The following is a 25993-nucleotide window of genomic DNA, read 5'->3' on the forward strand; positions in this document are numbered from 1 at the left end:
GAGAACCGTCTGAAGACTAGTTGAACAGAAGTCCTATAATAAGGCCATGAAGAAGCAGCCATATTGAGACCGGCAGGTGAGGCAGAGTTGCAAAACGGGCTGCCCCACTCACACATGGTGGTTGACAACCCTAAGGTGGTTAAAAACCCTAAGGTGGTTGAGAATCATGCCTGCATGGTCAATTAATATTTGACAAAGGAGGCAGGAAAATACAATGGGATAAAGACAGTCTATTCAACAATAGGTGTTGGGAAAATTGAACAGATACATGCTAAAAAATAAATTAGACAAGTACAAGAGTAAACTCAAAATGGATTAAAGACTTGAAGGTAAAATTCAAAACCACAAAACTAGAAGGAAACACAGGCAGTAAGCTCTCTGACATCATTCTTAGTAATATTTCTTTTGATATCTCTCCTCAGGTGAGGGAAAAAAGAAAAATAAACAAACAGGACTTCCTCAAACTAAAAAGTGTTGGCTCAAGCAAAGAAAACCATAAACAAAACAAAAAGACAACTTCCTGAATGGAAAAGATATTTGCCATGATACATCAGATAGAGTGTTACTATCCAAAATTTATAGAGAATTCATACAACTTAACACCAAAAAAACACACAATACAATCACAAAATGGGTAAAGGACCTGAATAGACCCTTCTCCAAAGAGACATAGAGGTGGTCAGCACACATGTGAAATGATGCTCAACTAATCATCAGAGAGATGCAAATTAAAACCACAACGAGATATCACCTCACACCTGTCAGAATGGCCATCATCAATAACTCAGCAAATGACAAGTGTTGGTGAGGACGTGGGGAAAGGGGAACCATGTGGCACTGTTGGTGGGAATGCAAATTAGAGCAGCCACTGTGGAAAGCAGTAGGGAGGTTCCTCAAAAAAATTAAAAATAGAACTAACTACCTTATGACTCAGCAATTCCACTTCTGAGTCTGTATCCAAAGAAACCCAAAATACTAGTTTGAAAAGATATGCATCCCTATGTTCATTGTAGCATTATTTACAAAGCCAAGATATGGAAGCAACCAAAGTGCTCACCAACAGACAACTGGGTAAGATGATGTGGTATGTATGAGCAATGGAATATTACTCAGACATAAAAAGGCATACAACCTTACCATTTGCAATAACATAGATGTGCCTAGAAGGTATTATGCTAAGTAAAATAAACAAGACAAAGACAAAAAAATGTCACTTACATGTGGAATGTACGGAACAAAATAAATGGGCAAATAAAACAGGAACAGACTCATGGATACAGAGAAGAAACTGCAGGTTGCCAACGGGAAGGAGGTTGGGGAGCTGGATGAGAAGGGCGAAGGGACTGAGATGTACAAACGGATAGTCACAATGTAGTCACAGGGATGTAGAGTGCAGCACAGGGAATGTAGCCAATAATACTGTAACAGTTGTGTATGGTATCAGGTGGGTAGTTGAATAATCAGGGGAAACACTTCGTAAATTATATAAATATCTAACCACTATGCTGTAACCTTAAACTGATATAGAATAATGCTAAATGTCAACTGCAATTGAAAAAAAAAAAAAAAAAGAGAAACGTACTCTCATGCACCCTCTTCCCAGGCGCCAGTCCCTGGGGAGGAGGGGCCCTGGCACTGACCGGAGTGGGGGCATCCCCTCTGGTGGTGAGGGGGGAAGGCTGAGAAACAGTGACACAGAAGAACAAATGTGGAAAAACATTTTGTGGCAATAAGAAAGCAGTCTAAAAAATGAGCATTCTCATCTCAGCTTTTATTTCTTTTACAAAACAACTTTTAAAACTTTCTTAAAAAAAAATTTAAAAGACATAAAAATGACATGCAGGATTTGAGAATAATATTTCTCTAACACAAAGGCATTAAAGTAAACAATATTTCAGGTGCTGGAGAGTACACGTAGCACATTTGTTCACCAAGACCAGAATCCCCTGAATTAACCTCTTCTGTTTTTGTCCGGCACTAGGACGGTTGGTTGTGGGAATAATTCACCTCGACTGCTGCTTCTTTTCTGCGTCCAGTTTCATGGCCTCCTCCCAAGTCGTTGCCAGAGGCTGCCGAGGGTTTCTGGAAGCTTTAATGTTAGGATTCCACTCACTAAGGCCAAAATCCCAACAAGCAGCTGGAAGGAATTTTAAAAATAGTAAGTGATACATCAAGAAATAAATAATGTCCTTTCAGAGAATGATAATTCTGAACCTTTCTGGAAGGAAATAGAATTGAATTTGACATATGAACATTTTTTATTCTGTGGTGAGACCTTTGGTTACTTAGGCTGGCCTGGGAATTCTTTAACTCATGGTCTGTGCTTAATCTGGTCCCTCACTAATTCACTCATTAACCACTGTGGAGCACCTACTCAATGAATCCCAGGCACTGCCTACATTGTCACTCTTGCAGGCACTATCCTAGGACCTGCTACACAGAGGGAAAAAAAGGCCCGTCCCATTTTCCCACGCTCCATTGTCTCATGGAAAAACCCAGCAACTGAGCCTTGGTTGGGACTGCCTGGTCAGTGACTGTCATAACCAACCCTGTCCCTCGGGCCCCAGGAACCAGCATGCATCGGCACTCACTGATGCCGGGGAGTGGATGAATGTAGACATGCCTGCACCAATACATGTCTCAGGGAGCCGAAACAGACAGGACTGAAGGGGAAACCAAACAAGAGCAAGAGAAACTAACTGCTACTTTGGAGAGGGAGTCCATCTGATTTCCTCTTTACAAAAACCAATTATGTCTTTACTTCCCAAATTTTGACACATAAAAGGCAACCCTTGAGAACAGCACCAGGTTTTATCTTTAAAATGCAAATCACATTAAAAATTAAAGTGTATGTATCTGTTCTATGTTGATTGTTATGAAGATGTCGGGTGTATTTCAGAACTAAATCTTTATACAGTCTGTAAGAATGTGTTCCATCCTTACATAATTTGAATTCTTGTAGCAAAAAAATACTGTCTGGGAAGAGCCCAAAAAAGTAACCCAAGGCATGGTTTTTCTGATAAATCTGCACCCTTGGGGCTTGCACAGCCTCTGAGAGTGAGAAGGATGAAACAGACAGGCCACTCACTCTGACGTGAAGGTACGTCAGTGACAGATGTGACCTGGGAGGTCAGTCTTTATTTTGTTCTGCAGAATGCTGATGATCTTCTCAGAAATACCTGAATAAGCCTAGAAGCAGCAGTGGTGACATTCCAAAGGATGTGAGAAAGAACTTCTGGTGCCTCAAACACAGGAGACAGACACTGATGTCTGAACCCCGAAGAGCCCTGTGTCAAGGTCTGAAAACCACTGAATAAATCTAAACAAGAAACGGAATCAAATGGAAATCCAAGACAGAACGGGATTTTTTTTTTCAGCTTGGCAGTAACAACAATAGGCAATAAACAAATCCATAGCCCTCCACTCTCCCCTCTCACTCCAGGCAGGAGGCCTGGTCTCTGGCAGCCCAGGCCAGCTCCTTCCACCCCACAAACACCCCTACAACATCCCCTCCCCTCCTCTCCCTCCTCCCTACCCCCCTACCAGGAGGGGCCTTCCATCCTCTCCAGATCCACTGCCTCCCCCTTCCCCTCCCTCCCCCTCCCCCTTCCAACTCTTCTTCCCCCACTTCCACCTCCTCTTCCCCCTCCAATTTTCCTCTATCAGCCCCCCCCCCTCACACACACACACACATATTTTTACCTTTTTTCTTGACACTCGCTAGTAAAAATAAAAGTTCTCAAGCCTCTTATAATCTCCAAGCCCACTCTGCCCAGTAACTCACTACCTGTGTAGCCTTGAGTAAGTTACTTTTCTGCTCAATTTCCTTATGTGTACAATGTAAATAATGGTACCCATCCCAAAAGACTGTTGAAAGGATTAAAGGACACCTACAAGGCACATAAAACTGCATCTGGCCATAGTAACTGGTCAATAGATGTTATCTTTTAAAGAACCCTCTGCCTGGCCACCACCCACGCTGCAGCCTCCCACCCCTCTCCTCCCCACCACCACTGCTCCCCTCTCTCAGCCCTCCCAGCCTGGCCCACGCCCCCAAGCGAGGAGCTTGCTCTTCCCAGGCCCCTGGGATGTGTTCCTGTACTGCTCTTTCTTAGCCACTGTCCTCTCCTGCCTTCCTCACCTCCCCTCCTCCTCTGGGGTGCTCACCTCCCTAGCTGCTGTGCCTCAGTCTCTGACCTGGACTCTTCCTCCATCACACCTTAACCACTCCCCAGGCTCTGCCCTTCAGTCTCCCTCACTCCTTCCTCCCCTTCCTATGAGCTGACTCCCACAACTGCACTCCAGTGGGGGCTGTCCCTGCCCTGCAGGCACCTCACACTCATTGCATATGGTCCTTCCCCACCTCAGCCCAGTCCCTGCTCCACGGTCCCCTCCAACCCCAAGAACCGCTCTTACATCCCTCCAGTTCCCCCTCCACCACACTCAACAGGTCATCAGGTCCTGTGGGTGCGACTTTTCCATCCTATCCTCTCAAACCCACCTTTGGTCCAAATGCTCTTCCTTTCTGATGTCCCCTGAGACCCCTGCCCATCTCTCTAGACTTACAGTACCTCCCACAACCCACCCTGGGTGTGAGCAATAATACTTGCATTCAGATCCAGACTGGCCAGGTTCCTTTTCCTCTAAGCCTTCGCCTCTCTGGTCCCTCTGTCTAGAGTTCCCTTCCCCACCAGGCTGATTCTTACCCACTCCTCCAGGAAGCCTCCCCTCTGGCCCTAGCCCAGGCCAGCATTTCCCCGCCCCAGCCTTCATTTCTGGGGCTGTAACAGTTTGCTCTTCTGTCTTCCCCACCAGACTCTGGGGACAGAGGCTGTGCCTCTCATGTCTGCCCCTTAGCACCTAACAGAGAGGTTAGTTCAAAATCGACACTAAATCTTTGCCAAGTGCATGGATGAATAAAAAATGGTATGAATTAGGTGTCCACTTTTCTTTAGATCACTAGCAAATAATGGTTGATAATAAAAGCATCAGAACGAGTGATTTCCATGTGCTCCCTTTCCAGAGGGAAACGTACACGTATCTGCTAGATCAGCATTTCCATTCCTCAGAATGCAGGCGCTGGCTCCCAGGCGGCGTGGCAGCCATAAATAAGCTTAATGAGAAACATAATCTACTTTACTCATTAAAAAACAAGCAGCATCTGTTATCTCCAAGGGACGCACATTCAGAGTATTTCCTCGAACATCACAAGGCCCTGCTGACAGAGGCTGTCTAGGGAAAGGGGGACCAGGCGGTCAGGGTCAGGGTCAGGGTCAGGGTGGAGGAGGAGATTAGTTCTCTGCAATCCCTTCTGTACTGTTTGTTGGTTTAACAGGGTAAAAGGCGAGGTATTTGGGTTTGAATACAACACTGTACCTTAAAGGTGAGTGACCTTTGGCTGATAATGACTTTCGCACATCAGTCTCCCCACCTATAAAATGGGGACGGCAATAAGCAGCATCTGCAGTCTATGAAGACCAAGTTTTGTAAAGCACTTAAAGAGCGTGCCCCATACCAAGCACCATTTAAGTACCTGTTACATAAAACTAAAAATCCATTTCAACTAGTCCTTAATGGACCCTCACAGAAGTCCTCTAAAAAAATCTTTATTTGGTTTTGGTAAATTTATAGCAGTTTGCTTTGAGAGATCTAACTATCTTCTGTGTGTTTCAGCTTATAGTTTTAAAAAAACCTCTCCTGTTTTTATATTTATTTATTTAATGAGGACTATCAAGGGCTGGCACAAAGGAGTGCTCCTAGAAAGGCCGATGCCCTCACACGGCCCCCTCCGTGCAGATCAGACAGCCCGAGTCATTTCACCGCCCCTCAGTCAGCGGGTCACAGAGGCCGGTGCCCCACACCGCCGAGCAAACGTGCTGCGGGCCGCTCTGGGGCGGGAGGGAGGAGCCCGGGCCACGCCAGGGATTCCCGAAGCACAGATGGACACCCACCGACGAGTGCAAGGCGACTTTAGGCAGGATTCCATACTTCATCTCACTACTTGTGAGATTCTGTTAGTGCGTTTTAGAAAAACACATAACTAGTATAAACACCCATGAGTTCACTGTTACTGTTTTAAAAGCCAGTCTACTTAAATAGTAAGTAAATTAAAACACGAGTGGCACACAAGGTGAGGAAACGCTTTTTGTATCCCCCAGTGGTGGGGGTACAAAGGTCCCATCCTGAAAGAGCCCAACAGTTTAACCTGGGGCGGGGCGGAGGGGGGGGGGCACCAAGACACACGTGCGATAATAAAAAGGAACCCCGGGACTGAGCGGTGAAAGGGACCCACGGGGAGCGCCACGCAGCTCCACATGGGGAGAGGCAGTGCTGAGATCAGGACGGCCTTCCTGGAGAGGCGGGTCTTCTCTGCGTCCTCAAAGACACCCGGGGGCTGCCTCCTGCAAGCGCCCACACTGCTGGCCCCCAGCAGTCCTCCGCCGAGGCTGTGCGGGAGGGCGAACAGGGAAACCCGCTCCGGGACAGCCTCACCCACAAGTTTCTGGCGAGGCAGCTGCTGTCCGGGAAGCCGGGGAGGACCCTGTGAGAGGGACCGTGTCATGCCAACAGCCCCGGACCTCACAGAAGTACTGGGGAGACCCACCGCCCGACTCGTCTTATGGGTCTGGTCGCCCCTCCAAGTGGGGCTTCACGCTCCTGAGATGTATGAGTCCTGACAGTTCTTGCATTTACCTCTTGAAAAGTCGATGTCTGTCTGTCTATCTATATATCATCATATAAAATATGATTTAAGTATTAAAAGGGCACCCAACAAATGCAGTTTAAGAAGTAATTATGAAGCGAGTGCATCGCACTCTGGATCGCCCACAACAGAACTGTGCCTGCATCCCAGAAGCCCCTGCCTCCCTCCTCCACAAGGTCCCGGTCTAGTCACTGAGCCTCATCTGTTCTCCTGCTTTTAATATCACTGATATCCCTTTCATGGCTACCTCGTGTCCCTGCAAAACTGTTCCCATTCTCTTAAAGAGAAAGAAAGAAAAACAGGAAAAGAAAAGGAAGGAAGGAGGAAGGAAGGAAGGAGGAAGGAAGGAAGGAAGGAAGGAAGGAAGGAAGGAGGAATGAAGGAAGGAGGGCGGAAGAAGGAAGGGGGGAAAGGAAGGGGAAAAGGAAGGAAGGAAGGAAGGAAGGAAGGAAGGAAGGAAGGAAGGAAGGAAGAAGGAAAGAAAGAAAGAGAGAGAGAGAGAGGGGGAGGGAGGGAGGGAGGAAGGAGAAAGACAGGAAGGAAGGAAGGAAGGAAGGAAGGAAGGAAGGAAGGAAAGAAAGAAAGAGAAGAGAGAGAGAAAGAAGAGAGAGAGAGGGAGAAAGAAAGGAAGGAAGGAAGGAAGGAAGGAAGGAAGGAAGGAAGGAAGGAAGGAAGAAAGAAGTTAGTTTGGCAAGATTGGAGAGAAGCCCTCTGCAGAGGTGTTCAGGAGGAGAGTATGGGGGGGGGGGGGGATGTGCCGGGGAGAGGAGGTGGGTGAGGAACCAAAACAGACTAGGTTAGATGGGCCAGGATTTCCCTCTGGAAAGGACTTGAATTGAATCAAGCAGAGTCTGGATTTTACTCTGAAGGTGAGGGGGCAATTGGAGCAGAGCTGTGGCTGAGCGAACTACTCTGGGGTAGGGGCTGGATCACAGGGAAAAGACTTGGGAGGTGGAAGTTGATGCAGAACTGAATCAGAGGCAGCCACCTGAGTTGGTTTTGAGAGAGAAGATCAAGATCTACTGTCGTGGATTGGGAAGAGAAGGGGTAAAACCAGGGCAAATGAAAAGCTGATGCTAACGTGTTGTGCTGGAGGCCGCTGGCTCCTAATCCAAAGTGGGAGAGGGGAGGAGGAAATTTAAGACACCAGCCACTTCGGTTGGGAAGCAGTTAGTTTGCTGTAAACATTCAGGGAGAATAATCCATGAGCCCGGTGGAAACATGGGTTTGTAGCTGGCAAGAGAAGTCAGAATTTAGGAGAGGCGACCCACCTAGGGACTGGGAAAGACTGCTGGGGGCAGGATTTTACCTTCTGTTTCTTTCCCTGAGATATGGTACCCCAGAGTGGGCAAAGGGGAAGTAAAGACTGTGTGTATTTGTGGGTGTTTTAAGGGACTTTGGGATTTTAATGAAGACATTAAGTCATTGCTCAAGTCTGTATAACTTGAATAAATAATTCCTGTCCTTTTCACCAATTTCTAACATGGAGAGCTATAATTCTCTGGCGACGGGCAAAGTGAACCTAGTAAAGGGGACCCCAGGAGAAGGGGGGTTCCATTCGGTAACATTGTGGGACCCCCTTCCCTGGTGGCCAATCAGGGAAAATCATGGGAGACATATGTGCAGTAGCTTTAAAGTAGTACAACTACTTGCACACGCTCAGTAAAAGCCCACCAAAACTAGCCAGGAAGGATCCGCCCTATAAGAATAGAGTCCCTCTAGCCTGTGAGGTCAATCTCTGCTTGGAGTTGGCCTGCTCCCACGTTCTCTGCTATAACTCTGAGTGTTCAGTTCAATTCTTTGTCTGGATCACCAAGAACTCTGGTTACCTGTGCCCACCTGTGACACGTACTCCACCCATTCTTCAACTCTCCAATCTTCCTCCTGACCAGGGAGGGGTTCTGAGGAAACCAAGAACAGCGCTCCCCAGGACTTCCCAACCTCTCAGCACCCACCTGAGGAAATCTACAAACACAGCATAACTGCTTTCACTCCTCATAACCATGCAAAAAGCTCACACCACCAGGGCCAGAAGGAAAAGGTGTTTTATATCTGAAAGCCACAGATAGCCAGACCTCTTCACCCTGCACCACAGATTCCTCTGGGGAACAGGCAGCTTCCAGAATTCTCCTTGACCAGGAGGCATGCAGTGGGAAAGCAGGGGCAAGGGGCTGGAGGTGGCAGCAGCCTGGGCATCCAGATGGAGGACCACAGGCTGGGCTGGGCAGGCGACAAAGGCAGAGGCACTGAGACACCAGAGACCAGAGCTCTCCCTGGGTGAGTAGTATTCAGCTCACTGGTGGATGGAAGGCAACTGGCCAACAAGAAAACAGCAGTTACCACCCTACTTACCACGTGGTGAGCTGTTAATAAGGTTTCTACAGACCCCTATCATTGAATGACAAATTAGCCTCCCATAAATAAAATACAGAAGGCAATTAGCTGGTCTGCCTTTCTGCTCTCTCAGTAAAGTTCTACAAGCTGATAAATACCTGAGGCATGAAGGTCCAAATGCCGGAGAGGTAAAGGGAGAACGGAGCGATGATGCTTCCTGCACGGGACACCATGCTGCCACTTCCTATGGCCTGCGTCCTGAAAAGAAGACTGGAATTAGCGCAGGTGGCAGCAGGAGTAGAAGACGAGAGGAGCACGGATGACACAAACTGAGGGACTGACTTCCAGGAACCCTGGTCCACTCTCCAGCAGAGAACAAGTGAGAAAACTTAAGCTTGGATTAATATACTTGGAAATAATTCTACTTTAATTTTTCAAGTGTCACTTGTGATTTAGATCCGCATTCTCCAGAACAGTGGTATATACAAGCATGAGGATAATTCAGGACATAAAAGGGTAAAATAAACCATTCTTGGTCTGGTATGCAGATGAGGCCCTCACATATATTCATCCAGTCTATTATTGAGGATAACATCAATCTTCTAGAACAGGAATTTATTTGGGGTAGGGAACGGGAGGAGTTTGAGAGAAACAAAGATTTATATCTATGGAACATTTTATTTTTTTAAAAATCAAGCAATATCTCAATGTGCTTTTTTGTTAAAAGGTATTTAAAGAAACCTTATAACATGTCTAGCAGGAAGAAAAGAATGTTCTTTTAATGTGAACAAATATATTTTCTTAAGCCAAGGAGAGAGATTCCAGGAGAAACCAAACCTGCCAAACACCTTGATCTTAGACTTCCAGTCTCCAGAACTGTGAGAAAACAAATTTTCCTCCTTTCTTTGAGTCTCCCAGCTTTGGTGGTCTGTTACAGCAGCTCTAACAAACTCATACAACATCAGAACATCAAGAGACACATCTTCAGAAAATTAGCCTGAGCCATATGGACAGTCGGTGTAAGTCAATTAGATTCAAGATTTAAAATGGTTTTAGGATACTTGAGTGTTATTTCTTTACTATCCTGCCAATGAGGTACAGGACAAAGCCTAAGATTCAGAATTAGCATCTTGTAACTTCCTCCTAGCTCAAGACTCCAGTAGCATCTATGAAAATAAAGCACTTATACACAAAGGCCAAACATAACGAAATGACACGTAAGTGAAATCTATAGAAAAACAACAGAAAAATAAGTTACTCTTACCGTATCATGGTTGGATACAGCTCTGCTGTGTAAAGGTAAATGAGGCCAAACACAGGATCCTATGGCAAAATTTCCAACCATAGAGGTCACATAACCCAATGATAAAAATCTGAAATAAACATATTAGCAAAATAGACCATCATAAGTAATATTGTAAAGAAAAATATGAAATCTTTAAAATAATTTTAAGGCTATTTATTTACTTTAGAGAGGGGAAGGAGGGAGGAAGGGAAGGAAACATCACTGTGTGGTTGCCTCTCACATGCCCCCTACTGGGGACCTGGCCCCCAACCCAGGCATGTGCCCTGACTGGGAATTGAACCAATGACCCTTTGGGTTCTCAGGCAGGTGCTCAATCCACTGAGCCACCACCAGCCAGAGCTAAAATTATTAATTAAAACTTTCTAGTCCTCTAGTATTTTCAAGAACAATGAAGAGTTTTATTTTTCTGTTTGAATTTATTTTGTAAACTCTACTCATGGTCTGCAAAAGCTTTTCATTTACAGGAAAGTTTTTACTGTGCCTGCCCCCAGCCTTGAAGATTTCAAATTACCAAATAAGAAAAAAAAAATCTCTTGGGACGACTGCTTTTGGAATGAGATACATCCAAACATGCTGGTTCCAAACAATGGCACTGAGCCAGCAGAATAAATCAAAGAGCCATAAAAACAAAATGCACCCTTTGCAAGCAGTAATCCCATGGCTTATAAATTAACTCCAGAAATAATTTGCACGTGATAACTGAACTATTAGTACAGACTCTCCACCCCACCCCCTCCTTTGGCGGATGTATTCCAACAGCAAACCGCTCAGTGGGAGCCTCCTGCATACTCTCCGCTTTCCCTACGGCACCTCACTTCCATCAGTGGCTCACAAAGTCCTCCCATGCTCCATCTCTCTCTTCCCCCCTAGCAGCCAGCTGCACGTTGAAACCCAGGTGACCCTGGAGTTCATGTGTTGAGGATGGCAGCACCTCTGTCAACCCGAGTCCCTGAGTGACTCTGTGGAGCTAACGCCCTCCCCTCACCACTCCCACTGGCATCAGCCACACAACACACACACCCACACACACACACACGTCAGGCTTTCTGTGAGCAAGAAACAACAACCTGTTACGTGAGGTCACGGAGATTTGGGAACGCCTCTATTAAAGCAGCCAGTGTCACCCTGTCACCTAAATGATTACTGTAGACACTACTAATTGAATCAATTAACGTGACTTAAAAAATATCTATTGTATTAGCCCTACCATTTGAAGAGAATTTTATTAGGGGGGAGGAATTTGTGGTTAGGGGATTGTGCTCTATTGCAATACCCCATCGGCCACTTTCCCATTACCACTGTGGCTCGACCACTGTGGATCCCAAAGGGCCTGGGGTTCCCCTAAATCTCACCAACTCAAAGGCACCTGCCATCAGCTCAACTACTATCACTCGCAAACTACTTTAAAACACAGACAAGAACAGATGAAGCTCCCTCGAATTGGCAAAGACCTCCTTGTTCTAAGCAATTTATTGCATTCATATCAGCTATGTATCAATGACCTGGAAATTTCAGTTACATAAAACACCTGATTCCCACCAACCCCGATAATTAAGTGGAGTATCAATCTAAAAAAGAAAACACTGGTTAGCTTAAATTCAATGTCAAACAACACACACAAAACTTAAGCACCTTGTGCTGCATGGTAAGATACTATCGCTGGAGAAAATTACATAAAGTATTTAAAAATGTTGTTAATAGTGACATATTTTTCAAATAGGGAATGAAAATACAGGTTCTGATAACATTTTTTGGGGAGGAAGGAGGAGCACTTCTGGATGCAAGAAGTATTCTGGGGATGAGGTTTGCCAAAATAGGGGGACATGAAAGTCCTTTCAGTGATTTAAGGCAGTGCTTCTCACCAAGAAGCTGCATTTTTAAAAGCAGGTGCCTCAGGGAGAACAGTAGAGATTGGCAACTGCTAATCTAGCACAATCGAAAACAAGACTACTTAGGTAGAAACGATCCTGGATATAAGACATCATATCCCTCGATGTCTCCATGGCTCCCTCTGTCTCCCGGGTTTCTGATCAAATGGCACCTTCTCTGAGAGGCACACCACCCTTGGTCACCCTAGATGAAATAAAATAGCACACGGGTGTGCTCCCCGCCATACACAGTCATTCTCCACTCCTCCTCCTGCTTTTTCTTTGTTATATTGCGGAACTTGATTCACAATGGCCTTCAGCACCTAGAACAACACCTGGGCACATGATAAATGCTGGATAGATCTTTGCTGAATGAATAAATGTTTGTGGTGATGATCCCTGGGAGGTGTCTGCTCTCTCCTCACTCAACATGACTGTGCTTAATATCACTGGCCATCTCTGGGAAGTGGGATAAAGGGCATTTTAAAATATATTTCTTTTTTCCTTAAATGTTCAACAAGGAGCATGTTCTACATAACAGAGACAGAATGGGTTTTATAAAGAAAATATATTGTTAAATATTATATATGTACTCTGTCCATATATCTAAATTGATCTTCATACTTACCGTAATAAGCTAAAAGTTCTCCCCAAATTGTCACAGTATAACGAATCATCCCCTAAATAAAACATGAAAGAACTCACCCTGGGGATTAGCATGATCAGGCCACAGGAAACTGCGCAGGAGAGGAGAGAGAAGGTCAGAATAGCTCTTCTGCCCAGGGTGTCCATCCCCAAGCACACGAAGATGTAGGCAGGGATTTCCACGGCACCTGTCATGGAGCAAAGGGCCCTCTGTGAACCGTGGTGTCCAGCCATTAAGAGGGGACCCTGCCTGCCTTGTCGCCCATCCCCCACAAGGAATGATCAGCAGTATCTCTGCTTCCAGGGGCCTCTCAGAACCATCAACTGCTCCAGAGGCAACCAGCCCCAGCACTTTTAAACTCCTGGGAGAGTGTTTCCTGTGAAATGCACTAACGCTGACTTACTCCGCCCAACACTGACCACCTGTCCTAGAAATCTTGGCCCCTACTGATCTGTAAGCTCCGAGGACACAGCAGGCTGCCTGGAGGACAGGCCTGCTAAATGAATAAGTAAGTAGAATTAATAGACAATACTGATAACTTCTGATCTTCTTTTTCTAAGTGTTTATTTCTTTTCATGCCGATGATTGCATGCATACTTTTAAAATTTAAATTATAGTTTATTGTTTATGTTATTACAGTTGTCCAGTTTTTCTTTTTATGCTTGACAAAACTAGGGAGAAATTTTGTAGCAGCAACTTCAAACTTAGAAACTAAAGTAGAAAATCCAGTGTCAGATAAGTTCATAAAATAATGATAACTGCTTGATGGATTTTAAACCTAAAAGGTAACATTTTTAATGTAATATGAATTTAATCTAATAGGAATATGAACAGGGGCTTTGTTCTGGACTTCTTTGTACTCCCCCACAACAAAAATTAAAGAGCTGAATCCTAAATGACATAAAAGTCCTTCCCTTGAAGAACCAAAGCTTGACTCAGTGCCAGCACAAAAAAGCTTTATCATCCATCAGCCAGAACCAAACAGGGGGCAAGCAAGTTCTCTCAGCAAGACTGAGTCAACCCAACAATCCCCTCTGGGGAAGCAGCCAGCCCAGATCTTTCTCGTAGTTCAAAGCTCTCTTCTCTCCTTCCTCTGCAGCTTGTCTCCTCCCAGGGCACCGCCCGGCCTGCCCTCAGAGCAGTGCGGACTTGTGCGTTCATCGGCAGCAGCTGACGAGCACCTGGAGAGGCAGGGCTGCGTCTACATGTCCCCCACAGGTTCTCGAACACATCATAGCAGGTGGGCACATGTTTTCTGAGTGAACATTCTCAGTAGTACATATGAAATTAAGTTCAGTTGAAGCTGCTCAGATAAGAAAAATGGCTCAGACAAAAAAAATAATGATAACAACAACAACATTCTGAGCCTTATTTGAGAGACAGTCTCTGTCTCTCATTAATGTGAAGAATAAACGGCTTTGGAGGCAATGCCTCCTTTCACAGACACTGCCGTTGGGTTCATGTTTCAGGTCAGAGCGGCAGGGACATCATATATTCTGAGGGATTTTTTTTTAAGAGTTCATCAAGCACTTTTCAAGATCCAATAAGACAGTGGGCTTCAAAAGAGCCTCATGGGAGCCCTGGCTGGGTGGCTCCGTTGGTTGGAGCATGGTCCCACGCACCAAAAGGCCCCAGGTTGGATTCCCAGTCAGGGCGCATGCCCAGCTTGTAGGTACAATCCCCAGTCAGGGAGCATACAAGCTATGAGAAGGCAACCAATCAATGTTTCTCACAATGATGTTTCTCTCTCTCTTTCTTTCATAATCAATAAACACATCCTCAGATAAGGATAAAAAAAAGAGCCTCATGGGAGTAAGCCTGGATTATTATCCCCACTTAACAACTAAGAGTAAATGATTTAAACCAAACAGCAAGTAACAGCCCTGGCTGGCGTAGCTCAGTGGATTGAGCGCGGGCTGGGAACCAAAGTGTCCCAGGTTCGATTCCCAGCTAGGGTACATGCCTGGGTTGCAGGCCATAACCCCCAGCAACTGCACATTGATGTTTCTCTCCCTCTCTCTCTCCCTCTCTCTCTCTCTCTCTCTCTCTCTCTCCCCCCCTTCCCTCCCTAAAAATAAATAAATAAAATCTTAAAAAAAAAAAAAAAAACAGCAAGTAACATCTCAGGGATGGGAAGCAAGGTCTTGGTGAGCCAAAGCCCCTGCCCCGCAGCCTTCCTCCCCCATGGCCTCCCTCCATGTGGGACTCAGAGCTCTCCCCTGCATCGGACCATGTGCAAAGCCACTAGACAACATCCTGGAGTCTAGCAAAGCTGGGCAGCAACTGTGAAACAACTGAAGCAACAGTGAAAGCAGGTTACACCGGTTTTCCCTGCGTTGTTGCCTCAGGATGCTGACACCACATCTGATATTTGGCTTCACTATGGCTGGGACAGAATGGGGCAAGCACTGAGGCCCAGCCCTTCTGGGATTAGGGCAGTGGGCCATTACTTTCTCCACTTTATAACGTATAATCTCTCTAATCGCTTGGACTCCTTCCGCTCCTATCTGCACGTGACCCTCAAGGGTATTTATCACCTGCAAATGGCACAAAACCAGAGCTGAAGTGCCCACCAACCCCAAACCATCTCAGGAGATGAAAACGCCTTCAAAAATTTCACAGCATGGAAGTAAGTACTTGCCAGCAAGAGGACTACTGGAAAGGGCAAGGACGTGAAAAATCGAAGAAAGCAGAGAATATAAAACCATGTAGATATGGTCCTGGAAACTTTTTTATAGTTACAGGATTGCCCAGTTTCTTGAGAAGTTATATCTCCATGTAAATTAAGAAACCATATCACACAGATCTAAAACTCCGGCTTTCCTCAGCCTCCTCAGACCTGCCCTGTCCCCGCCTCAGCCTCCTACCATCCGCTGCTCTGTTCTGGGAATACGGCCTCATTTCCCAAACTGACATATGGAATGCAGGTGACAGCAAGACACACTTGTTGGTTTGCTCAAAAAGAGAGTAAATGGGTTTTTTTCCCCTTAAAATGACTTTTCTCACAATTCCTAACAAAAATAGATGTGTGATCAGAGCACTTTAATAAGGGGATGGTTTCTATGTAAAAAAAATTGAAAGCAAGATTTTCTGAGGAGGCTACCAAACACAGGCAGCTGACACAGAGGTGACCAGGGGTTAGATGAACAAACACTGACAGAGCCCTACTATGTCTCTCATGTTAGGAGTGAATTCGGTGTGCCCCAGGAGTCACGCCTCAGGCCATGAGTGCACTATCTGAAGCCGATTTTAGCCTGCTACTAAAAAGGAAGAACCTCAGCAACATCAGTGATAGTCTCATGCATTTAAGTTATTTTACTAAGCAAACTTTTTAGAATAAGGACATTTAAAGAAAGAAAGAGACCAGAAGATCTCCAAGACATATTCCATTCTAAAAGCAAAACACTGTCCAAAGAGCAATATGGAATGGATGACTTCGCTTATGTCAAAATATGAAAAGTCTATGTGCACAAACATGCGAAAATGCATGGAGGTCTGAAAGGGCATGAAATCAAATGTTACAGCAGTTACCCATGAAGAAGAGTTCTGAGATGGGATGGGCTTCAAGGAAGGAAACGAGCAAGGAGAAGAGGCAGAAAAGAAAGGGCTAAATTCTTCGGACTACTTGCATTTTTTAAAAAAGTGTTACAGCATATAACACTACAAGAGATCATAAACACGCAGTTGACAATACTGTTCCTGGTAAGAAAAAAGGCACTAAAAACATGGCAGAAATTTCATTTCATTGTTACACTTAAATATAATTTAACTACTTACCCATGAGAAAGAGGTTTAAATATTCATTGCCTCCTAAGTTAACAGAACTCAAGGAGAAGGAATAGAATCCCAAACACCCCGTGAACCAGATCAGCCAGACAATAAGTGTTCTTGTTCCAATACTCCAGTTATAAAACAGATCTGAGAGGTTGTACCCCTGAACTTCAGAAGGCTTATTATGAACAGGACTATAGACATCCAGTGACAGAAGTTCTGACAGCTTACAGGTGCTTGCCCTATTCCACTTGGCCATCGTATCTACTACCGCTTGTGCCTCTTCATGTCTTCCCTCTGAAAGAAGCCAGAAAGGTGTCTCCGGGAGCGCCCAAAAGCAGAAGATGAAGGGGATCGTCACTGAGGAGAGGATCAGCTGGTAGCTCCACCAGGTCCTGACGAAGTAGCCCGTCACAGCCACCACCATTGTTCCCAAGGCAAAAAAGGAATGCACTTGTACGGACGCCCATGTCCGAATCTTCCTGCCGACAAATTCGGTCACATAGACAAACACCACCACGAGATAGCCACTTGAAACCTGGAAAGCAAATGGGGGATAGTTCAGATTTCAGATCACATTTATAATGACTGAGGGGTCTGATCTCTCTACAAATGATACATGTGCAGGAAAGAAAATGACGAAAGAAATGTTTTCTGGAACCCATATCACATTTGTAAAAGGGCATTTAATCTGATCCATCCTTTGACTTTAAATGGATCCTTTCATCTTCTTCCACCTTTTCCACCCCCAACAGCAAAACTTGAGAGGTTATGGATGAATAAATGTTAAACACTACCTTTTGTTTCATGTAAATATTCCTTTATACTGCAAACTTATTTCTCAGTTCCTTGTAAGTGTACATATCAATTTATCCCTGTGTAAGAAGTCCTTATTATTAAATCCTAAATTTTAAACAGGGACAAAACATTGTGGTAACTAGTAAAAAGAAAAAAGATGTGACTAAACCTTTATTTTAACAGGTGACAAAGAAAAAACAGACACATTGGACTTCATGAAAGTTTAAAACTTCTGTGTATCAAGGGACACGATCACCAGAGTAAAAAGGCAACCTACAAAATTAGACATTTGCAAACCATACGTCTGATAAGAGAAAGTTATCTAGGGCATATAGAGAACTTCTAAAACTCAACAAACAATTATACAATTCAATTCAAAAATGAACAAGCAAAGAACTTGGATTTCTCAAAGAAAGTATAAGAATGACCAACAAGCACATGAAAAGATACTCAACATCACTAATCATTAGGAAGATACAAAATCAAAGTCACAATATATCATCTTATAGCCACTAAAATGGTTACATCAAAAAGCAGAAAATAGTAAGTGTTGACAAGGATGTGGAGAAATTGGAAGCCTTATGCATTGTTGGTGGGAATGTAAATTGGTACAGCCACTAAAAAAAACAGTATGAGAATCCCTCAAAAAATTAAACATAGAATTACCATATGATCCAGCAATGCCACTTTGGGTATATACTTAAAAGAATGTAAAACAAAGACTCAAAGAGATACCTGTACATCCCTATTCATGACAGCCTTATTCACAGTAGCTAAAATGTGAAAACAACCCAAGCATTCATAGACAGATGAATAGATAAGCCTCATATGGTATATACATGGAATGGAATATTATTCAGCCTTGAAAAGGGAGGAGGAAGAATATTCTGACACATGCTAACACATGAGTAAACTTTGAAGACATTATGCTACATGAAGTAAGCCAATCACAAAAAGACGAATACTGCATGACCGCATTTATATGAGGTACCCAGACTAGTCATATTCACAGAGAAAGTAGAATGGTGGCTGCTAGATGGGGCAGAGAGGATGCGGAGTTATGAAATGGGTGCAGAGTTTCAGTTTTGCACAGTGAAAAGCGTTCTGGAGATGCCCGATGGTGACGGCTGCACAGCGGTGTGAACGTGCCTGACAGCACTGACCCGCACACGCAGAGAGTCAAGGTGGTAAATTTTATGTCGTGTGTCTCTTACCACAATAAAAAAATGGAGAAAACGTTATTTTGAAAATAGGCCTATCTTTAACAAAATTTAGATTACAACAGCAATATACGATCATTCTTGGAATAAAAAAAATAAATCAAATGATAGATTTTTGGGGGGATGAAAGGATTAGAATTTTTACTGCACAATTATTTCACATTTGGCTTTTATAACACAAATCATAAAATTAACTTTTGCGAAATTATTCTAGAGTACCACCAATTTCCCAAAATGCCTCTCTTTATCCTTTAATATTTGAATTATACTCTTTTGAAAGTTCTTGTGGATATCAATTTCTGAGCCCTTGGATCATCCATCCCTGCGAGAGGGACACCTGCCCTTCTCTGTGCTCAGCAAGATTACAAGCTTTCCCGCAGGTAAAACTGTACTCCATCATCCTCGGCCAGTGACCTTCAAACACAAGCACTGCTGATGTTGTTTAGTGATCTGGAACCTGTCTGAGAGCCTCACCAAGTGTGGAAGCAAGGTCCTCACTCACTGCTTTCCTTCCAGTGACGGTCCCCATCCTACACAGTGCCTGCCCCTTGCTGGGTGCTGTACCGCAGATGTTTGCTTGAGTCCCACTGAATCCTGATAACAGCCCTGTGAAGTCGGGGCTGTTTTGTACAGCTTACAGTTCAGAAACTAAAACTCAAAGAGGATACCATGGTTTCCCATGGTCACACAGCTAAGAAGCTAATATATGACAAAGCTGTGTTTAAACTCATGCCCTTCCCACTAGAATCCCCTGTTCTTCAGAACAGAAAGGCCTGATGCCTTCCTGTTTGCATTCTTCCTGCACAATACACAGATGACTTCCTAAACAATATACCTTAACCATCTGATTGGCCCATAAATGCAGGGCCTGACTAGATGAATATAATTAATTGCTCAGAAATAAAATAATACCTTAGTAATTGTGGAATGTAGATCATGTGCCAGGCATAGAGTCGAACAAAACATTTCAGCCTAGTAAGCAACAATTTTTCATTTTAATGAGTTACATTCTAAACAGAGTGCATTAATATTCCACAGAAAAACTTCTGCCAAGGAGAGAACAAAGGTTAATCCTTGATCTCTTGCCCTAGGTTCTAAATAAGCACATCTAAGAGAATTAAGGTTTAATGTGAAAACACTGTGGCAGAATTAATGAGGTTAAAAAACACAACTCACAATAGCAAGAAGAAAGCGCGCGAGCATGAAGCTGTAATAATCCAGCATGAACGCCGCCGCTATGCCAAACACATACATGCCCATGCTTGTGGACAACAAGACCATTCGTCTTCCTACCCTGAAAAAGGAGCAACAGAGGAAGAGGCAAAGTAGAGTTGTAACAGTTTGAACATCCACCCAGATCCATAAACAATGAAAGTTACCGATATTTTTAATAGTTTATCTATTTGATTGTTGTTATTCATTCGTTTTGAGCAGATCATGGGTAAACACTAGGTTTCTTCCAGAGGCCAGTCTTTCCCAGGAGAGGAGAGGCCTCGGCCTAAACTGCCGATATATACATGTATGATCACTCTGGGTGACCCCCACAAGACCTCTAACTGGGGGTTTTGGGGAAGAGGAGGGAGGATTTGTCCTTTCCCTCCCAGGGCTTCCACTCTGACCTGCTGGATCATCCCTTCTGCAGGGCTGGCTCCGCCCACCAAGGGTGCAGCAGCTCTTGCCGACCCCCTAAAGACAAAGGTCTTGCTACATTCTGCTCATAGAATAAGGTGTTTGTACTTGCCCTATATTTTTATAATTTGGATGGGTACTTCTTTGTTTAAAAGGCAAACAAAACACAAATTATATTCCTGATAAACTTTTTAAAATTGAGATAGAATTCACACGCCATAAAGATCAGTTTTTGAAAAGATACGATTCAGTGGCTTTTTGTGTATTCCCAGAGTTGTGCAATGCTTATCACTATCTAATCCCAAAAGGAGCTGCACCCAGGAACCATCGCTCCTCATTCTCTGCTCCCTTGACAACCACTCATCTATTTACTTTCTGTCTCTGTAGAGTTGCCTATTCTAGACATTTTATACAAATGCAGCCACACAATCTATGACCTTTTGCGTCTGGCTTCATTTACTTGGCATTGTGTTTTCAAAGGTCCAGCCAGGCTATAGTAGGCATCAGTACTTCAGTCTTTTTCATGACTGACATTCCATGGTATGGCCACACCACATTTTGTTTATTTGTTCATCAGATGATGGACATTTGGACTATTTCACTTTTTGATTATTATGATTAATGCTGCCATGGCCATCCCTGAACAAGATTCTGGAGGAACTTATGTTTTCATTCTCTTGGGTATACGCCAAGAAGTGAAATTGCTAGGTCAAATGATAACTCTAAGTTTTAGCTTTTTGAGGAACTGCTGAACTGTTTTCCAAAGTAGCTGCCCCATTTTTACAATCCCACCAGCAACGTAATTCTCCACATGCTCCACAACTCTTGTTATTGCCTGTCTTTTTGATTACTGCCATCCCAGTGAGTGTGCAGGGGCATCTCATTGTGATTTTGATTTATATTTCCCTAGTGATTAATGATGTTAAGCATTTTTATATGTGCTTATTAGACATTTGTATATATTCTTTAGGGAAATATCTATCCAAATCCTGTGCCATTTTTAAATTGGATTTTTTTATTGTTGGGGTGTAAGAGCTATTTATATATTCTGAATACTAGACCCTTATTAAGACATATAACTTGCATATATTTTCTCCCCATGCTCTGTCTCTGACAGAGAGTTTTAAGGCAAAAGAATATAGTCCCAAGATTCCAGCCAACAGGTTTGCCCAGTATAGCGGAAGGCATGTGAGCAATGGGAAAGTATCATCTTCACACCCTTGGTCTTCTCTGCTCCCACACAAGACTAAGCTAGATTGTTGGCCCATCCCATTAATGTTCCCCAATCTCATTTGAGCTTTGAATGCCATCTTTTAAATTTTTTATTTATTGATTGAGAGAGAAGGGGAGGGAAAGAGGAACAAACATCAGTTTGTTGCTCCACCTGTCCATGCATTCACTGGTTGATTCCTGCGTGTGCCCTGACTGGGGAGCGAACCCACAACACTGGTGTGTTGGGACGATGCTCTAACCAACTGAGCTATCCTGCTAGGGGTGGATCTTTGTGTAGATACTTGTTATCAACAAAGACATTCTTCTATTCTTAGTTTTTATCATGAATGGATTTTAAAATTTATTAAATGTTTTTCTTGTGTTTACTGAATTGGTGATAAGAATTTTGTCCTCTAATATGTTAATATGGTCATTTCCACCATTAGCTTCTAATATAAAACATGTTCCACACCTTATTCCTCTGCCTCCATTAATTCCAATCTCGCATATTGTCCAGGTCTTTGTCTCTCTAAGTTTTATTATTGACACTTTTTTTCTGAACTATCATCCATTTTACTAGTTCTTTCTTTAGCTGTGTACAAAAGGTTGTTTAAAGTACCCAGAAAGTTGGTTGGTCACTTTTTAAAATTTTTCTAGATGTTCTAAGTAATTATTCTTCAATTTTATGTCATTTTAAAATACAATTTCCAGACTTTTATCAATGTTTTAAAACTTGTCTTTCACTTCTTTGAGAAGAGCAAACATAGTTACTTTATTATCTATGCCTGATAATTCCAGTATGTGAAGTCTTTGTGCAGAACCAAGCCACATCTCTTAAACAGCAAATCTATTTAACAAAAAAAGAATATTCAAAATAACAACTAGTATCTGTTGATACTAGTATCTGGTTCCTATATCCAAAGTATTTTTTCTGTATTGATTTCACAATAACTCTTGGAGGTGAGTGCTATTATTTTCATCTCCAGCTTACAAACAGGATTCTTTCAAAATACAGGTCAGGCAATTTGCCCAGAGGGCCACAGCTAATAAGTAGAACCAGGATTTGAACACAGGTGGACTGTCTTCAGAACGCATCCTCTTACCAATATGTTATTTTGTGAATGTTATTTAACAGATCAGCAAAGAGGCAGGTATTTAGAGTGGAAGCATGAAAACAACTGAAATTGTTAACACAGTTCCCTGTCCCCTGAGAAAACCAGACAGGAAAATAAACCCCACACTGATGCAACAATGCTAAATATTTCATTTTTACCTGTCAGAAAGGTAGCCAAAAATCAGCGCTCCCAGCAGGACTCCGAACATAAATGTGGGCTGGATCAGCCTTGCAAACCATTCTCGGTTACAGACCAGATCCCACTGAGTCACCACGGTGCTGTACCATTTGCTGTTGTCATAGATGTAGCCATCCAAACAAGGAAAACTACTTTTAATGCCATTGTAGTCATCGTTCAAAAGTGACACGTTTTCCCACCGGTACCTGTGACAACTTTTGAGCTCCCAGACCTCACCATCCTCTTGCAGCACTACAACGTGATATTCCTCTTGTGAGGTAAACAGGGTCCAGACATCCTCCAACCTCCAGATAGATGTATTTTGGAAAAGGACCTGCCTCACTTTGCCTGGGGGCCTGCAGGTGTGCTTGGGGAGCACTGTCATGAACACAGAAGCCAAGTAATGGATACCACAAGAGATGTTCTGGAAGGCACATGTGAAATAGATAAATATCTGGTATCTGAAAAGAGAAGGAAAGCAAGTTATTATATCTGGCCTATGGACTTAAGAAAAGAATGTAAGCAAATATGAATGGTCTCTGTCAGGTTTAGCTTAATATATGCACAGATAAACACAGAAATAACCTCGTAGGGTTACTGGGAGGATGAAATGAGAGGCTACATGTGGAAGACTTACAATAAGCATTTGTAGTTCTATTATCACCTCCATTATACAGATGAGGACGCAGGAAGTAAAATGCTCAGTACCATATAGTTTGTACTCAGTGGAGCCAGGATTGGAACTCAGACATCCAACCCCAGAGCTGATCTCTTATCCTTCTGCTTCCAGAAGGATGAACTGAGATAATATATAAAGGGCCTGGCTGAGCGCCAGGGGGGGTGCCTAACTGTGTCCAGGAGAGCCTCGGGGTTGTTAGTGCGAGCTGTGGAGATGAATGGACCTCCAACGACATCCAATTCTGCTCTGTTGTTACCCGATCTGTGACTGAGGCACACACCCTAGTTTTCTCGTGTGAACAATGAGAGTGATGCTACCAATCTCATAGGGCTGTAGCAACCATTAAAGAAGCCCAGATGTGCTGATGACAGAGCTGGACACAGTCCAGCATTCAACAGTGCAGGTATTAGGAGGAAGCCCCTCCTCACTGGGGACCTCCTGCCCCTCCTCACTGGCTCAGTAACTTCCTTTTTGTGGACACTGGGAATCACAACAAAAAGTTGTGCAACTATCCACCTTGAAGAGCAGCACCATGTCATTTCTTCACTACAAACTTGGGAACTGGAGGTAAGGCAGATATTATGACTCCCATTTTGTGGACAGGAAACTGAGACACAATATTCCCAGAATCGTGTTGGAGGTAAGTGGCTGGCCAGGATGCAGACTTGCCTCCAAATCTCTGATCAGCGTGCTGTACGGCCCCTCACCCAGCCTCCTCTCCTCCGGGAACATTCGGGATCAGATAGACCACGTTTCTCCATAAATGAATGAATGACCGAATGAATGACTGAATACATTTAAATATTTTTTTATTAATTTAACAAATGAAAAGAGGGTACCAAGTGTAAAAAGGTGAAACCTAGGTCCCACCAGATGAGAGCTGTGGGTCTTTGGCCCTGCCAGCCTCCTTTGCAAGATCGCAATGGGCATCAAATGAAGCACTGTGTGTAACTAACTACCTGGCACAGTGTAGCTGGCACATACTAGGTTTCTATAAATAGCCACAAATTCTGCCTAACGGTTGTTCCTAAGGGGCAATGCCTGCTCAGGTACTAAGAGAAACCCAGGGCGCGGCGGGGCACAGTAGCAGCCGTCTTGGGAAGTGAAAGAGGACTAGAAAATGGGCACGGGGTCAGGCACTCCTCTGTCTGTGTGGCCGGACCTCTCCGGCTGGCTGAGCCTCAGGACTCCGGCTTCCGCAGAGCGCGCGTGCCAGTCCCACCTGCCCCGCAGCAGGAGCGCCCGGAGAGCCCGCAGCCGCCGCTGCCGCTGCCGAAGTGAACCCCCAGCGCCTTTCTCCTCGCTGTGGGAGGTCCTGCCGCCAGATTCCGAGAGTCTGGACGGGAGTCTCCCAACTTCTCTGAGACACATGGGGTGAAAGGTGTTTTCAGATCTCGAGCGCAGCGCGAGGACCTCAAGGCAACGGAAAGAAACAGACCCCACCGAAGCCTCCACCCACGTGACTGCCGCTCCGCTAGGCCACCCTCCCTCCTCACTCCCACCCCAGCTCCCTACCTGCCGAAGTGCCCCAGGCGGTCAAAAATTATCTCCAAGTGGCCGGACTCCATGGTGCTGCAGTGCACTGCGCTCCGAAGCCGGACGCAACCCAATCTTACCCAGTGCGCCGGGCTCTGGGGCTTCGGGGCACCCAGCCCCGCCCAGTGCGCCGGGCTCTGCAGCCGGCCTGACCCACCCGTCCCCAACCCCCTCACTCCCGTCCCGCGCCAGCCGCGCTCCAGGGGCCCGCCTCCGGCCTTCAGTGTCCCGAGCGTCCAGGTGCTTGGTCGGGCACGCGCGGGGCCAGGCTCTGTTCCTCGGTTACTCAATCCCTCTCTCTCTCCAACCCTTGCCCGGCAGCCTCGGCGTCTCCCTACCACCAGGGCCTCTTCCCCAGCGCGCTGTGGTCCCGGAGCCCACCTTCAATCCGTAACATTCACGGCATCCGCGTGCTTGCCTGAGGCAAGAATGCAGAGGGGCTCGGGTTCTGTCTGGGGGCCACAAGAACCTAGCATCTTCAGAATGGCACGCCTGATAATCGTGACTTTCAAACTTTCGTATTTTAGTCTACTGCAGGACTTGGTTTTGTGTGTACATTTCTGGACTCTACTCTGATCGCGAGTGTCGCTTTCTCAGAGAAGTCCAATAGTTTGACCGCCAAGACAGGTTTCCACAAGACAGAGCAAAGAGAATGGATTCTGATCACTCGGACGGGCCAGGATCTCGCAAGGCTCTGTCCAAGATTTCAAGGTAACCAAAAAGCAATGGAAACTCGCTTGGTGGAGACTTAAGCACAGCAGTGAAAATAAAAGTGTAATAGATTAGGACTTGAAAAAGAGAGGAAAGCCCATTTCCTGAAGTTCCTCACCTACTCCTCACAGAAACATTTTCTTTTGAAATGCAAACACTCCTGGATGGATTGAACCATAATTAAGACACAATTTGGAGTGAATTTTTTTAAGTGGGAAATGCTGGGGAAATACAAGTGGTAAGGAGAGGAGGAAGGAGTAGTTTTCCAAAGGCTGGCCATCAAAGGAA

The 25993-nt window shown here is 44.6% G+C and overlaps 1 protein-coding gene across 1 annotated transcript; it reads right to left on the reverse strand.

The window, feature by feature from the left end:
- Positions 1-1793: 1793 nt before the first annotated feature.
- SLC22A16 (solute carrier family 22 member 16) lies at positions 1794-25096 on the reverse strand. Its single transcript, XM_036024567.1, is given in 11 exon segments — positions 1794-2068; positions 2071-2137; positions 9196-9295; positions 10302-10354; positions 10356-10410; positions 12116-12117; positions 12917-13044; positions 16635-17166; positions 19823-19940; positions 22761-23240; positions 24974-25096. Coding segments are annotated over 11 exon segments (1779 nt in total). The 5' UTR covers positions 25027-25096; the 3' UTR covers positions 1794-1877.
- Between the last annotated feature and the right edge of the window lie 897 nt (positions 25097-25993).

This window comes from Phyllostomus discolor, chromosome 4 (assembly GCF_004126475.2).
Source record: "Phyllostomus discolor isolate MPI-MPIP mPhyDis1 chromosome 4, mPhyDis1.pri.v3, whole genome shotgun sequence".
In the NCBI taxonomy this organism is placed as follows: domain Eukaryota; kingdom Metazoa; phylum Chordata; class Mammalia; order Chiroptera; family Phyllostomidae; genus Phyllostomus; species Phyllostomus discolor.